This window comes from Bos javanicus, chromosome 7 (assembly GCF_032452875.1).
Source record: "Bos javanicus breed banteng chromosome 7, ARS-OSU_banteng_1.0, whole genome shotgun sequence".
NCBI classification, from domain to species: Eukaryota; Metazoa; Chordata; class Mammalia; order Artiodactyla; family Bovidae; genus Bos; species Bos javanicus.
Window position 1 is genome coordinate 3,856,290 of NC_083874.1, and position 16,176 is coordinate 3,872,465.

At 53.3% G+C, this 16,176-nt stretch overlaps 1 protein-coding gene across 7 annotated transcripts in view; it reads right to left on the reverse strand.

Moving 5' to 3' along the window:
* GATAD2A (GATA zinc finger domain containing 2A) overlaps positions 1 to 16,176 on the reverse strand; it is a 98,455-nt gene that overhangs the window by 34,307 nt on the left and 47,972 nt on the right. For 6 of the 7 annotated variants that reach the window (XM_061421434.1, XM_061421428.1, XM_061421430.1 and 3 more), the window contains one exon: positions 2,216 to 2,484. In XM_061421434.1, the coding sequence (XP_061277418.1) occupies positions 2,216 to 2,484 (269 nt within the window). The remainder of the gene's footprint in view (positions 1 to 2,215; positions 2,485 to 16,176) is intronic. The other variant, XM_061421433.1, reaches the window with a different exon arrangement.

Here is a 16,176-nt window from a genome sequence, read left to right on the forward strand (position 1 = left end):
TCAAATGAAATTCTCTGTATGGAGGTTCCCAAGGGATGAGCCAGATGCTCTCAAGGAGGATCCAAAGACTGCCAGCTTCTAACACAGAAACCATGGCCACCCACCCCAAAAATGATTAGTTCTAGAATGGTTCTGGGCTAGATTTGATCCTATTAGTCTGTCAAAACTCTCCAACAAACCAGACAGAACATTCTGTGTGGGCACTCAAGGAGACACTAAGCTCTCTATGCGACATCTTATTTTAAGTTTAAAACCGAAGAGTACTTGTCACCAACACTTCTCATGCCACGCACCATGGTCAATTTCTGCGTACACATCTGTTACCTAGAGATGCAAAGCAGACATTATCACCCATTCTACAAATGAAGAACCACAGACTAAGGTCATCCACCCAAGGTCAGCCAGGGAGTGTGAGCTGACCCCCACTCTGCCAACACCAGACTCTCCACACCTCACACTGCCTCACGTCTGGAGACACCAGGATGTGTCTCGTCCCGAAGGAGGACCCCTGCTCTGTGTGCCTGGGCTAGTCTGCCACTTGCTCTCCACATTCTTCTATGCTCCTTCACGTAACCTCACAATGCCCTCACAATTCCCTGGCCTGCCCTACAGGGGAGCATGGTGATTACAGGGAAAAAATGCAGACCAGACAACTAGAAACAGAGCTTCCCTAGCAGCTCAGTGGTAAAGAATCCGCCTACAATGCAGGAGACTGTCTGCAATGCGAGAGATGCAGGTTTGATCCCTGAGTCAGAAAGATCCCCTGGAGAACGCAACGGCAATCACTTCACTACTCTTGCCTGGGAAATGCCTTGGACAGAGGAGCCTGGTGGGTTAGGTCCATGGGGTTCCAATAGTCCAGTCACAACTTAATGACTAAACCACTGCCGCCTAGAACATAAGAGGGACCCAGCAAACCTCCATAAATGCGGGCTATTCCCCCTCTTCACCCACATGTGACACTGTTGAAAGGAAAGCAGACCCAAACTCACAATTTAATTTCCAGAACTTTAAGAGAGGCCTCTGGTTTCAAAACAGGGAGGGCAGAAGGCAGAGTCAGACAGAAAAGGCCTTTCTGGGTAGCAAGAACACAAAGCATACCATCCCAACTAACGGGCTTCCCCAGCAGGAGGGAGTTAAGTTCTCCATTTATCTCGAGGAGGTAAAATTTTTAAAGCTGAGAAATATCGAGTCAGACCATCTCTGAAGTCCTTAGAACACCAACCGTCTGGACCCCCAGTGAGTTTAACACAAAGCCTGCAGGCTGGGGTCCCTCTGTGGGATCAGTCAGCACAAGAAAGAGAAGAGCACCCAGGCTCTCCAGAGCTGCACCTCCCACCTACTGCCCCCTCCCCCACCCCAGGCGAACAGAGCCGGGAGGGAGAGAGCAGAGGACGTGCTGGGGAGGACAGGAGATGCACTCAGGCGGCTGAGGGGCTGCCCAGAGGCTGTAGCCGCATGCACACGCCCACCAGTGCACGCACATGCCCACCAGTGCACGCACATGCCCACCAGCGGGGGGCTCACGGGACAGAGGGGTGAACACCGCAGAGAGCAGAGCTCACCTGAGCTCAAGGGAGGACCCGGGAAGGGAGGGGGAGGGATGGGGCGCTGCAATTCTTTTCACAGGGAGAGAAGAAATGGGGCGGTAGGTGAGCTGAGTCTTATTTCTTTAAAGTTGAGGATTGGGGAAGTTACTCTTGAAGCCGTCAGTACTGATTAAGGGGAAACCAGTGAAGCACACGGTACCAAACTTGGGAAGATAGGGGCTTCCCTTCCCACATCCCCCGCCTAGGAGGAGTGGTGGCTCCAGACTGCCCACAGCCCAGTGACCCAGGCAGGGGGCGGCAGCATCTCTGGCCCCCGGTGCCCTAGACGTGAAAAGCAGGGAGGCAGGACCAAATGAAAAGCTCAAGTTTCCCTATAAACCAGAAGCACAGAACTGGACACAGGTACACGTTCAGTTAAGACCTGCTGCCCAGCAGGGGAGCTGACGGAGGCTACCGCTCCATCCTGTGACACCCACCCCACACTACAGATGCCTGGGCCCCAGGATGAAGGTCCCTTGGCCAGGACAGTGGGCAGGTGTCAGAGCTGTAGCCCACAGCCGTCTCCACGACCACCCACCAAAAGCTGCCTCCCGCAGGCCCGACAGGCAGCTTCGCCTCCACCTGCTCACCCCGGCCGTCCCCGGTGCCCGGCCCCTCTTGCTCACCTGTGCGTGGTTCGCATGTCCACAGGCCCGTCGCCCACCTGCCCTTCGCCTCTGCCCATGGCCGTCGCCTCTGTCCCCCTCAGCAGCCCTTGGGCAGGGCCTGCTCCCGACTCAGGCGTCACTCGCGTGTCTCCGTCAGCGTTTAAATCCGAGGCCAACACTCCTCTCTCCATTTTTATCTTCTTGCTCTCCACATCGTCCTCCACTGGGTCCCGCTCAAGCGCTCGCTTCTGACTCCGTGTTCGGCATGCTTCTTCAGTCATTCTGAACTTTAGGGGAAGGGGAAAACACGACATTTAAACTTGGCACGACCAAGTAGCTATCTTCTCAAACTTTTCCCAATGTCAGCTTGGAGTGTTTGCCTTACCACGTGACAATGGCAGAAGTGGGCACAACAAATGAAGGGCCCACAAAGCGTGCCCAGAACATTTCTTCACGGCCTTGAGCAGGAGCAACAGAGCATCTGGGAAGCCAAGCTATGTACTGCCCTGTCCGGGACCAGAAGCCTACAGGGACCGGGACAGGAACAAGGGAAGGTGGCTGCTTGTCAGAAAGAAGGGGTAATCTCTGCATTCCAGACTCAAGAGCAAATAGAGGAAACTGTTCTAGGTCTGACCCTCTCCGGCGGGATCAAGCGCACTGGACGTGAGCGATCTGGAACCCAAGAAGGGGCACATGCTGGCCCAGGAGCAGGGCCACAGCCCAAGCCCAGCCCTGCCCTGCCCTGGTGAGGGCTGACCCTTCTCCCCCTTCAGCCAGGGGCAGCCCTCACTGCCTGCTCACCTCACCCCCCACCCCCCGCAACCCGATCACATTTAACCCTTTGACTGCCAACAAAGTGAACTCTGAATGGGGTGAGGCCTAGCCCAGCACCCCGCCAGCACCCTGTACCTGCAGCACACACATATCTTGATTGAAAGAAGAAAGAAAAGAAGAAGGGGAAAAAAAAAAAAAACCGCTGAGTCAGGTTTTGATCCCATGACATCACTGGGCTCCACATGACCCTTCCCAGGATTCAGTCTGAGAGACAAAGCACTTTCCAGAAAACCAGTCTGAACCGGTTCCAGACAACAAGCTGAAGTGTTGTTAACCCTCACAGAGACAGTGAAGGAAGACCGCAGTGATGTTTGCAGGGAGACTGCTGGCATTCCACAACCCAGTCTGGGACAGGTACTTGCTCTTAAAGGGGCTGCTCAGAGACCAGCCTTGATGTTCCAACAGGGCAGGACACTGGAAACCAGAGTTCCAATGGTCAGGATCTAAGAAGCCACGTGAGAGTTCATCACAGGACAAAAAAGAATCTAGCTGCCAGGCCCCTCCACTCCCGGAGTACCAGTTCACAGGACAGTCAACGCCCACACCTACCAACACGTAGCCCCTTGGGGAACCCCAACCACCCCCGCAGTGTGCCCACACTGAAGACCTCCTGGCTGTGTCCACGCAGGCAGGGCACCCAGAACCTGGGTTTCTCCCCAGCAAAACCCCTGGGAGGCCTGTCCTGGGTAGGGCCAGGCAGGATCAGTTCAGAGCCCAACTTCTGGAATCTGGGGGGTGGTACAGGGCAGGGAAGGAGCCACATCGCTGTATGTGGGACACACTCCTGAGGCAACTCATCTGCCACCTCTTTAAAGGAGCCGACTTCACAAAGGAGCAACAGCGCAAGGCACTGCCTTGGACTCAAACGGAAAGGAAGGGAAGTGACAGCTGCTCCATGCTCCTGGCGCAGGAGGCAGAGCGCCCGTCTGACACGTGTTAGGCCAGCGTGGCCGAGCCTGGGCACTCAGACATCTGCTCCCACAGGCAGTCCAAAAGGGTGGAATCAAGGTTTACCGACGACCATGTGACCCCCCAGGGTGCTCCCCATTCCAGGCAGAGCTTGAGAACTCTGAAGCTCAAGGGCACAGACTATCAGCTTGGCCTCGATCTGCCCCCAAACCCTCCTGGCACCCCAGCCTGCACCTGCCACCCCACCTCAGCCCCCTAGATCGCACAAACTGTCAGACTGCTGAGTCTGTCCTGTTTCCCTGTGAGCTACAGACAAGTCAATGCCCTGAATGGAAGTCACCCTCCCTTCCTCTCCTTCATCGTGGGAGGGACTGGTCACTTTCCTTTGGGGCACTGCCTAAACAACAGGAGCTGCTCCAACATTTGGGGAATTGGATGAGAGCAGAGATTTCAGTGGTCACTTTGAGTAGTGGGTACCTGTGCTTCCAGGACCAGAGAGGAGCCTACTGGGCGTAAAGATGTGGCGCGTCCAGGATCTCAGGAAAGGAGGTCCCCCAGTGCTGTCAGAGAAAATTCTGTCCCTTAGGGAAGAGGCTCTCGGTCTGGCCAGCCCAGAGGGCCCCCCCGCCAGGACAGCCTCCAGAGTGGTAAGCCCCAGGCTCCAATCCATAAAGCTCATCTGAACCCCAGTTTCAGCCTGAAGCCCTTCCTCCCAACTGTCAATATGAAGAACAAGGTTGGGGCTGGGGAGAGCTGGGGACTGAGGACAAGGAGGTCGCTCTGCATGAGGCCATCAGACCAGCGAGGCAGTGCCCCAGTGACCTCATTTCACCGTCACGGGTGTGGGACAAGTGGTCCCAAGGGGCTGCTCTCTCCAGACTCAGTCTGGTCAGGGTCCCCAGCCGAGGACCTGGGAGACCCGTCTGCTTGTGCTCAGTGTGCAGCGTCAGGGCAGCTCACTTGGAAGCCGAGGGGCTGGAACTCTGCCAACCCCAGACACTCCCTGGGCCTCTGGCAGGCTGCTGGGGTTGGGGGCCCCGGCTGCTGCACCCTTCCCCCATGACACGAAGGACATGCACAGCTGGAGGGGGCGGGGACAGCAGTGGGGTGGAGGGGGATGAAGTCTCAGGCTCTGACCTCCCCCTCCTTGGGTGGAGCCTCCTCCACCACTACGAAGGCGGTTGCCTTAGTGCCCACATGGGGCCTGCCGTCAGCCAATCTCCATCCCGCCAGGCAACTGCTCCTGGGGAGGGCAGGTGCGAGTAAGGAGGGGCCCCACCCTCCTCTCAGCAGGAAGGACCTGTGACCCAATCCAGCACATCAGGGCTGGCGGCCACCGCCCTGCAGGCACGGTGGGGGGGTGGGGGGAGGTTGTGAGGAAGAAACCAGCCTTGAGGAACGAAGTGTGACCTAGGAATGAAGCAGGACGGACAATTTCTGCAAGACGCAGCAAAGAAGAGCACTAGGGTGCTTTCTGAAGAGCAGCTGAAGAGGATATATCGCCCCAGCCGGCAAATTAGGATCTGCTTCAAAACTCCTGGAGAGTGAGGGGAAGAGGACGAAGGGATGGATAGCAGAGTAGCAGTGACAGGTGACAGCGCCTAAGTTCCACCACAGGCTGGAGGAGACCCGCTGGCCCGCAGAGAGCAGCCCCTCTAACTGAGGCAGGATCCGAGCCGGCTGCTGCCTGCACGGCAGAGCCCAAGAGCAGCCAGCCAGCCGAAAAGAGGCACCACCAGGGCGCAAGGCTGCCCGGGGCACAGGCTGCCACCTGGGGAGCAGGGCCGGGACCCAGGGGGCTTCCGTCCCCCTTCTCACTCTCTCCAGGCAAAACCTGGCTGGTCAGCAGGACGCAGCCCAAGTAGTCCTTGGGCCCAAGAGGGACAAGCTCCAGCTACACTAGAGGCTTCCCAAGCACCCAGCACAGACAAATCCCAGCATGGGGGCTACACCAAGTCCTAGGCAGAATGCTAACACAGGGCTCTGGGAGGGGTGCAGATGTCAACTGCTTCTACCAAAAGATGCTTTTAGTTAAATGTCACCTTCCAACTGGTCTGAGGACCTCAGGTGGAAAATATATTCTAAAATAACTCCAATAAATAAATAAATAAATAACTCCAAAAGGGTGATTGTGCAATGGCAGGAACCAATATTTTTAAACAGGACTCTGGGGACCAGCACCCCACACAGGCTGGTTCATTTGGGAGAGGGGAGGTTTAGAGAGGTGTAAGTCAGAGTCTTAACCCTGAGGTTACCATTAATACTCTCTGTACTAGGAAACACTATGTATACTGTTACTAACATAACAGCAAGAACATTACTAGTAATACTCTTGTTTCAGGCATGAGCAAAGTGAGACTTAGGAGTATGTGTTTGGGAGAAGTGACAAGAGCTGATGCTCTGAAAAGCAGATGACGTGGGGTGCTTTTTCCAGAGCCCAAAGAAGGGCGTGAAATCAAGGTGGTGGCAGGAAGAGCAGGCTGAGTGCAGACTGACCTCAGGTGGAGCACGGAGGACAGGGTAAGTCAGGGGGAGAGGGGTCCAATCTGTTCTAAACAATCATGTGGTTGATCTGGGGACACACTGGGGCAGAGCAGCAGGGAGATATGACCAAATGATGGGTGAACTTCAGAGGATTTGGACAACATAACAAACCAACGGCTGGACAGGAGGCGAGAGAGGGCTGTTTTGTTGCTGTTCTTAATTTTTGTCTGAGCAGCTAAGAAAAGATGGACTTGACTTTGTGGGACAGAGATGGAGCAGATCTGGAGGAAGAACGTGGGAGTGAGATGGGCCGGCGCGCACAAAGGCTAGGAGCGTGAGGACAGGTGGGGCCTGCACACGGCGCAGCCGCTGTCCTCAGGGACATGCGGAGAGAAGGGGCTGAGCTTGTGCAGCGACTGCCACGGAGCTGAGTGACAACAGGGTCCAGATGCCAGCCGCACTGGGCAGCGGCCAAGCTCCACACCCTCCACAACCCCTGGCTGACAGGCACACGTCTCCCCATCCAGCACAGAGACCTTACTCTGCTCTCGGCCTGAGCTACTTCCTGATGCCTGTCTCTCAGAGACAGTGGCAGAGATGCAGCAGCTGTGTTCTGGAAGGAACTCACACCAAAAACACCAGCTCTTGAGTTTTAAATCATGTCAAACCTCATTAAGGCCAAATATAAGGGATGCAATTTAACTTGGGAAATAAAAAATTGATCCCAACGGCCAGCCCCCACCAGATACAGCAGAGAACAAGGATGAACCTTAGGGAGCAACTGGCAAGGGAGCTTGTTACTTCCTGAGCCTCAGTTTCCCCTCCACAACTCACACATGTGCTGGGTGAAGAGAAACAGTGACATCAGTAAAACCTTGAGTGAGAAAATCAAGTTGCAGAATGGATGATACCATTCACAGTTTTACAAGGCTTAGTTACAACCTGCAGAAAAAGATACTAAAAGCGCACTAAAATCGAAACTGAAAGAAATTGGACTAAAATCCACAACACTCACCCTCTGAAACTTTCACTGTCTATATTAAGCATTTCTGTACTGAATTATTCCTCTTAACAGTGACAATCAGCTTCTTTGTAGTCAAAGAAAACAAAGATAAAAAGAAGAGTTAAACAAACATGCCCACTGCAGAGGGTGAGAACTGAAAGAACGAGAGGCACGAGGTGCGGTGAGGGGAGTCGGTCCTCGTGGAGGGAGGAGCCCAGCTCCTCCAACAGGCAAACAAAGAGCCCAAGAGGAACCGCGACCTTCAGCGGACGGAGAGTGGATGCCGCTGCCACCTTCCCACTTGTTACTGGCAGCTTTCAAGTCCACCTTCTGGCCCACTTGCAACTTCTGAGTTCTAAGCAGTAAACCTGAGCCCGTTATTTCATCCCCACAGCCCACCTTCCACCTGGGTCACTAGCTGTCCCCAGGGGACATCAGGCCACAGCATCAGAGCAGGCTCTCCCTGAAAGGACCCCTCACTGAGACAGCCCACAGCAGCAAATCCCACAATGCTCAGGGGCGTCACCTCCCCCACGGCTGATATCCCCCATTTGTCTTCATCTTCAGTGTGAGCGAGCAGTATGGGTTCAGGACGGGCTGCTGAGTTAGACCTACATTTCTGTTAATCAGCCTCATGAAGGGGGTGACTCTTGGAGATGGCTTACATGGCAAAATGTAGCAAGTCAGTCAAGGGCTTTAATTAAAAACCCCTGCATTCTGACTTTCTGGAAAGCAAGCCTACCGAGATGGAGCCTCACAGATTGAGGCCAAGGCAGGAACAGGAATCCAGGGAGATGGTTCAGGTAGAGGAACAGCATAGGCCAAAGCAGCTGAGCTGGGAATCTCAGACAGAGGGAGAGGGGCCACAGTTAGTCCTGTGGAAAAGACATCCTCAAAAAGAAACCCAAGTCATACTGACTGACTGAAGCTGAGTTCTGAACCCTTCAGTTCAGTTCAGTCGCTTAGTCGTGTCCAACTCTTTGAGACCCCATGGACTGCAGCACACCAGGCCTCCCTGTCCATCACCAACTCACAGAGTTCACTCAAACTCATGTCCATGGAGTCAGTGATGCCATCCAAACCATCTCATCCTCTGTCATCCCTTTCTCCTCCCGCCTTCAATCTTTCCCAGCATCAGGGTCTTTTCCAATGAGTCAGTTCTTCGCATCAGGTGGCTAAGATACTGGAGTTTCAGCTTCAGCATCGGTCCTCCCAATGAATATTCAGGAGTGATTTCCTTCAGGATTGACTGATTTGATTTCGTTGCTGTCCAAGGGACTCTCAAGAGTCTTCTCCAACATGACAGTTCAAAAGCATCTGAACCCTTGCTGCTGCTGCTGCTAAGTCGCTTCAGTCGTGTCCGACTCTGCGACCCCAGAGACGGCAGGCCACCAGGCTCCCCGTCCCTGGGATTCTCCAGGCAAGAACACTGGAGTGGGTTGCCATTTCCTTCTCCAATGCATGAAAGTGAAAAGTGAAAGTGAAGTCGCTCAGTCCTGTCCAACTCTTAGCAACCCCATGGACTGCAGCCGACCAGGCTCCTCCGTCCACGGGATTTTCCAGGCAAGAGTACTGGAGTGGGCTGCCATCTGAACCCTTAGTGGTCTGAAAACTTAAAGACACTCCAGAAATGTGCATGTTTTCTCTTCTATATCATCAGAAGGGCCCCTGGCCCGGCCACCTGGCTAAAAGTTCCATGGGCCTTCAAGGGACAACAGGCTCTCCCTGCTGCAGTCCAGGAACGCGGGTGGGCACCGACCACACCCACACACGTGAGGGCAGGTGCCACTCACCAAGAGTCTCTGTGGGTAGAAGGCCAGCCAGTCATCCCACACGGGGGGAAATCCGAGTACAGTGGGCCTGCAACCAGGTTCAACAGTCTTCTACTTGGCATCCTTATCAGCTGCCCACCATGGAACATTCCACCGTACAATCTAAAGGCCTTTTGTTAATCATGCTTAAATCTTCTTTTCCCCTCACCTTGGAGAGACAAGCACAAGGTGGGCCTGAAATGACACCAGTGGGACAGCCGTCCTCATGCCTCCGTGGCGGCCCCACTTCAGAGAACTAAGACTTGCCCTGCCAGTGGCTACAGAGGCACCCGCGGGGAGGTCTGGCCAGGAAGAGCCCCGCAACGGCAAGGTCTGAGCCCCCTGGCGTCAGCTGCCACTGCCGCCTGCCTGGTGTGTCCCCAGCTCCAGAGGGGCGCCAGCCAAGGGGCCGGGGTGGGGGTTGGGGAGCATGGGCTCCCTTTCAACACTGGCACTTTCAGATCCCAACCCAAGGTTAATGCTCCTCTGTTTACAGAAATGTGGGGTCTTCGTTTACAGACAAGATGGCTTACACTGGGCATTTATGTGCCGCGCATGGGTCATCTCAGGTGCAAGGTGAGTGCTATCATCAGCCCCTGATTTACAGGAAGGGAAACTGAGGCAGGTGAAAGTCACACAGCAAGTGGGAGGGACGGCGCTGGGAACGGAAGCCCAGGCTCCTCTGCGCAGTGCCCACTGAAACACGCCCATCAACCACCCAGAGTCAGGCGTGTCCAAAGGACACAGGAAGCTCCTCACAGGCAGGAAGTGGGGTCGGATCGCTCGCTCTGGCCCCTGAGGTCCAAATGAGATATTAAATGTTCACAACTTTATTGAGTGTTATCAGTGAAACCACGCCTTTTGCTGTTTGCTTTCAGGGCACAGAAATTCTGCTGGAGTACAGGATATACATTCCTAAAAACTGCCACACGGTGCAAAATCATGCAGTCAAAACACAGGGCTTGTACAAATGATGGAGCAGTACCACAAAACTTCATCAGTAACAGTAAAAAGAGAGTCTGGAAACTGATATTTAAACGGTAATGTGTTAAATAGCTAAGAAACACACAAATGCTGCCTGAAGCCTATGTCTCACCTGGGGGAGAGCTGGTGTTTGCTGTGACTGTGGGTGGGGTGCAGCTTCTGAGTTACTACAACAGTAACTCAGGAGGAAGGAGGCTGTCTAACCCAGAAGGGGGTGGGCGTGGTGTGGTGCACATCTCAGGTCCGTGCACTCTGCTTTGGGTCCCAGAAGGTGCTCTTTTAGCTGCGAGCAGTTTTCTGGATTCATCTCATACAGGAGTCAGCAAACTTTCTTAAAGAGACACAGTAAGTATTTTCAGCTCTGCAGGCCATTCAGCCATGGTCACTCAAGCCCTGCAACTGTGACAGTTTGTTCTCAAATGGGCATGGCTGTGTTCCAATCAAACTTTATTTACCCAAAGAGGCCACCAGCCTGTGGGCCATAGGCTCCCAAGCCCCCAGACCTAGCATTTCTCCTGGACAAAATCTCATGTAACAAAACCGCGTGCCCTTGTACCAGCAGTGTTAGAACACATCTGCTTTTCCAAACAAGCATTACAGCAGAACTGACTACAGAGAGAACTGGTTTCAAAAAAAGGATGTGAATGTGTTAATTCAATCCAAGCCCAGGACTCAAGGTTAACCCTTTTGACAAATCAGAAGAAATTTAGTTTCAAGAAGTGTCAAGTGCATCCTGGTTACTGCAGGGTCAGTCTGTCCCAACTACATGGGTCAAATTTACATCATTCTAAAAGCCCTACACACTCTCGAGATAAATAGGCCCCTTATAGAAGGAAATTACATGCTATAAACTCAATTACTGAAGCAGATGAAACTTTAACCCAGTTACAGAAACAAATGGTTCCTAAGCACACGTGCCTGAGGACCGGGGGTTGGGGTGGGGGCTGGCAGGGCAGGATTAAGCCAGGAAAAGAAAAAAAGTGAAGTCGCTCAGTCGTGTCCAACTCTGTGCGACCCCATAGACTGCAGCCCACCAGGCTCCCCGTCCATGGGATTTTCCAGGCAAGAGTACTGGAGTGGGTTGCCATTTTCTTCTCCAACGGATCTTTCCCACCCAGGGACTGAACCCAGGTCTCCGGCATTGCAAGCAGACGCTTTACCATCTGAGCCGCCAGGAAAGAAAGTGCAAATCAAGTCCACTGGAGCCGAGTTGCTAAAGACCTGGGGTGGAGAGGGGAGGGGTCCCTGGGAAGAGCCTCGGGATCAGGTTTCTCTCCAGGTAACCGACTTAACTTTGCCCTGGAGGGCTGGCGCGGGAGGGTGCAGTCTGTGTCAGAGAAACCCTAAGAAGAGCACTTCAACTGGTTTGGCGGCAGCGGGGGACAGGGTGGGGTCCGGGAGGACACAGGTTCACACCACACTGCCCCCCACTGTCCTACTCCAGGGCAGGTTAGGCAATGCCATCACAGCCCTGCTCCTTGCATCCTGAATAAACCTCGATGCATTCTGCCTGCAACCATACTTCCACAGCTCAGCCCCAGCCTGGAGACACCACAACAGCTTCGGGAACAGCCACTGGGCTCAGCCTTCACCCAGTCAGCACCTTGGTCCTTCAAGTCTCCTGACCTTTATGTGAACGCTAGGTCTGACTGGCAGGCAGGCACACCACCTCACTTCCAACCTGACAGCATTGTGTCCATCCCGCTGGAGCTCCCTGGACCTGGGGACTCAATGCAGGTTTTCTGAGCCTCCTGCTTAATGTTAAGAGAAGCCAGCGTTGTTTGCCAGATAAACAACCACTTTACAAAAATTAAAGTCTTGACCAACAAACACTTCTGTCATATTAAAGGAGCTCACTTGCTCTTTTAAAGGTTTCGCACAAGGTAGGCGATGTCATCGCTGGCCTCTAACGGTGGCCAGCGGTGCCTAGTCCCTGGGTATGCAGAGAGAAGGGCGTAAAAGAGATGAACACGTGGTGCTCCAGACGTGGGAGCATCTGACCCTACTTGATGGACACCCTACTTACTGGCAGAGGAGGGGCTCAGGAAACCGGGGTGTCAGCAGATACCTCCCTGTTCCCCAAAATCCAATACACCAGGCTAGCTGAACACCAAGCAACCTTGCATCACACAAATACACACGTGTGTACCCACACTCAGACACGTGCCCCTACACACACTCATGTCTGTACAGTTTTCATCCCTTCCTCCCACTTCCAAATCTTATCCAATCATCTTAGAAAAGGTCTTTCTTTTCTGTGTAATTCATTTATGAGCAAAAGAACAGCAGTTCTTATGCGTGATCACTGTCCACTGGGCTCCAGAACCAACTGTCGGGAAGGAAAACCATTCTGAAAATGAGATGAGACACAGGGTCCAGAACCACCAACTTCTGAAGCAAGTGAAGGAGCCCACAAGCCGTGCAAAATCCCTGCAGGGCCCTGTGTAGACCCCTGCACACCTCCACCACTTCAACCCACACTTCCTCTGAGACAAATACTTTCACACCTGGGTAGAACAAGAGAGCGTTTTAAAAATCACTAGCACCTGCAACCACGCTCATTTTTACTACTTTGTGCACACAGTAATTTAAACTTCCAAAGAAGGCAAAGAACCAACTGCTGTTTACTGCTGTTAATATCTGAGTGATGCCTGAACCTGGAAGGGAACTTCGGCAGTACTGAGGAGCCTGGTCAGTTACTAGCAACCAGGGATACCCTTCTCCTAGTTCACAGCCTGTCTGATCCAGGACATGGATGTCAAACACTGATTCTGTGCCAGTCAGTGACCTCAAGGGGCCAGTGACTTGGGGGTCCCACCTCTGTGGAAGGCAGGAGCAGCACTTTGGGGATCACTGGCCTTCATGAGAGCAAAGACCCAGTAAGGACTGTGAGATACATGTGTCTATCATCATTTTGTTACAAGCCAACAATGGAAAAGAAATCCGCTCTGCTGGTCCGGAGCAGGAGGGGGAGTATCTAGAAATGTTTCATTAGAGGTAGGCCCCATGAGCAGAATCTGGAGTTGTAGAGATGGAAGAGGAGAAAGCAATGGTAGCAGAAAAGGTAAAGTGGCAGAAATATACAGGCACGTGAAAACCCATCTCCCAAGTAGGTACATGAAACCAAATAAAAGGGATCAAAACTTTTAACAACTTTTTAAAGGCATGAGGTTGCTTAGAAGGAGAAAACATCTCCCCATGACAGTAAGGCCACTTACATGCTAGCAGTGGTGACTGGGCCTCCCAGGCTGCGGTGTCTGGGACTGGGGATGGGGCGGAGGTCCTGGCCAGCCACCAGCCTGTGAGCGTGAGGAGGGCTGGAACCTTTCATTAGATCCTGAAGGACAGGGGAGGAAGTGCTGAGAGCACAGAGTGTGCTCCCAAAGGCCTGAGTGCGCACGCAATTTCAATCAAGTGCCTCCAGTCACTCCATCAAACTAATCAATCTGAGTACCGACGCTCTCCACAGGGGACTCTCTGACCCTAGTCCCCAGAGGTGTGCTCTACCTAACCCTTCAGGGAAGAGACAACATTTAAGAATGCGGGATTCAACTCAGATTAGGGAGTGAAAGGTGAAGGTTAAGTTCAGGAGCATCTTAGTCTCCTCCTAACAGGGCACTTCTTTCATGCCAAGCGTGCCCAGATACCACGTCCATCTAAAATGATAATGACACATCAAATATACGGCCATCACCACTCAGGCATCATGCAAGGCACAGTCAGACCAAGGCAGCCGTCCTATCAGGTCACCTTCAGCCCTTGGTGCAATAACCACTCAGATATGTAGATATGCAGACTGTTAACACTGGAAAGAGAAAAAAGCCATATATAAAACACCCTGGGCTCTTACAGTTACAAATAAACACACATTTACAATCTGATTAGTTTTGGGTTGTGATGCCCTCCTCCAGGGGATCTTCCCAACCCAGGGATGGAACCCAGGTCTCTCTCATTGCAAGTGGATTCTTTACTGTCTAAGCCACCAGGGAAGCCCAAGAACACGAGTGGGTAGCCTATCCCTTCCTTCAGGAGATCTTCCTGACCCAGGAATCGAACTGGAGTCTCCTGCATTGCAGGCAGATTCTTCACCAGCTGAGCTACCAGGGAAGCCTTTTTAAGGTAGAGGACATGTAAATGCAGCTTCTGAAATAATGCTTTTTTGGGATATATCTAATAAAATTAATCCGGAAAGCAGAAATTTTAATATACTCAGGTAGCAACCACCAACATTTTACAAATAAAACCTCAAAGGTCTTCAGATTCCTAAAGGCCAACGCCACGCAGACCTGGAGAAAGATGGTGGCAGCACCTCACCCCAGTACTGCTTGAGGGAACAGAGCAGGTTTGGGGACCAGTCATCTCCAGAAAAATCGATGGTCACTGACTTCAACGGGGCAATGCCACAGTAACAGCCAGCCCTCTGGTGGCCTGCCCAGCCACTCAGACTCACCCTGGAGACACACAGGGCCAGGCCTGGGACAGCCGAGTCTCCAGACCGCAACATCTTCCTCCCTCCCTGGAGTCATGGGGAGGGGCAGCCAGAGAAAGCACAGGTCCCGTCGGGTAAGCTGGGGTAGGTGGGGAGTATGTTTTTATCTTTCCCAGACACAGACCATCTCTTGAAACTTCTGAAAACAGGGACCACCACGGACCAGCCAGGCCACGCAGATACCACTGACGTCAGTCTGCACCTCAGTCTCATGCCTTGGCCTGAGTATCCCTTCCCAGTGACAGGAGAGGAAAGCCTGTCCACATGTCCACGTTCAAGCATACAGCAGGCAGGACAAACCACACCTAAACTGACCATGCTTTAAGAGGGGGAGAGACAGCAGCAAATGTTTTTAAAACTTGATAGCACCCCGGGCTCACTCTGGAGAAGGGGGCTTGGATTTTGTGTTTCTGTTCTCAGAAGTGCTCAGTAACTACCCAACACCGCCCACCTGGAAGTGGCCCCACAGGGGTTTCTGAGCCTCTGATAGCTGGGGCCTGCACCCGAAGCCCAAGTGCAACCCCAGAGAGAGAAACAAACGTTACCAGAAGAGAAGGCGACACGGAAATAAAGACGCTACCTGTGAGGGGGATGTGAACGATATTAAATACGCACAGGGAACCGGTGGCCAGGGGCCCTCTGGCGCAGGACGTCACTGAGAGATGTGTCACTGAGCCTCCTCAGCCCACAAAGGGTTACGCCTGCCAATTCCCTGCCATCTGCAATGTGCCCAGCGGGTGTCACATCACCAAATGGGAGGCCTTAACCCTTCCAGGGCTGCCTCCCTCAGGACCTGGCTGAGAAAGCAGCCCTGACCACCAGCTCCACCGAGCTGGAAATGGCAGGAGGTTTTACACAGAAATTCCCAGGAAGGGCCAGAAAAGCCTTCTGCATCCTCAGGAGGAGATGGGAGTGGAAAGAGGGAGAACCAAACACGCACCCAGCAATGTGGTGACATGGGCCTGGAGGCCCTGCCCGGGCTCCCTTGTCAGCTCCTCCCCACACGCATCCTGCGGCAGCAGGGCCGGCAGCCCCAGAAGGATCAGAGCCAGCAGGGAAACCTACGTCTAGGACTAAATAAGTTTCTGGTCTCAATGAAGCCCATGGGCCTAAGAAACAGTTCCTACTGATGAACAGTTCCTCCAGCACTTCCTACACAGCTGCGAGAGCTGGAACAGTAATCTTCCTTCTCTCCTCCATCCTGTAAGTAGAAATCTCCCCCTTGGGCAGAGGGTTGTTCTGGGTACAGACACCTATCACAACCTCCAAGAAATAGCTAGGCTGACCTAAAGGATATCACAGGAGTGGTCATTTTGTACAACATGCTACTCAAGGCAAAAGCAAGATCTCGCCTCAGCCAAGGCCCTGAGAGCCCCTCTGACCTGTCTACTACCACCCCTCTCACGTACCCCCTACCCCTCGACCCCATTCTTTCAGCTCCAGCCACTCAGACATCCCAGCTGCT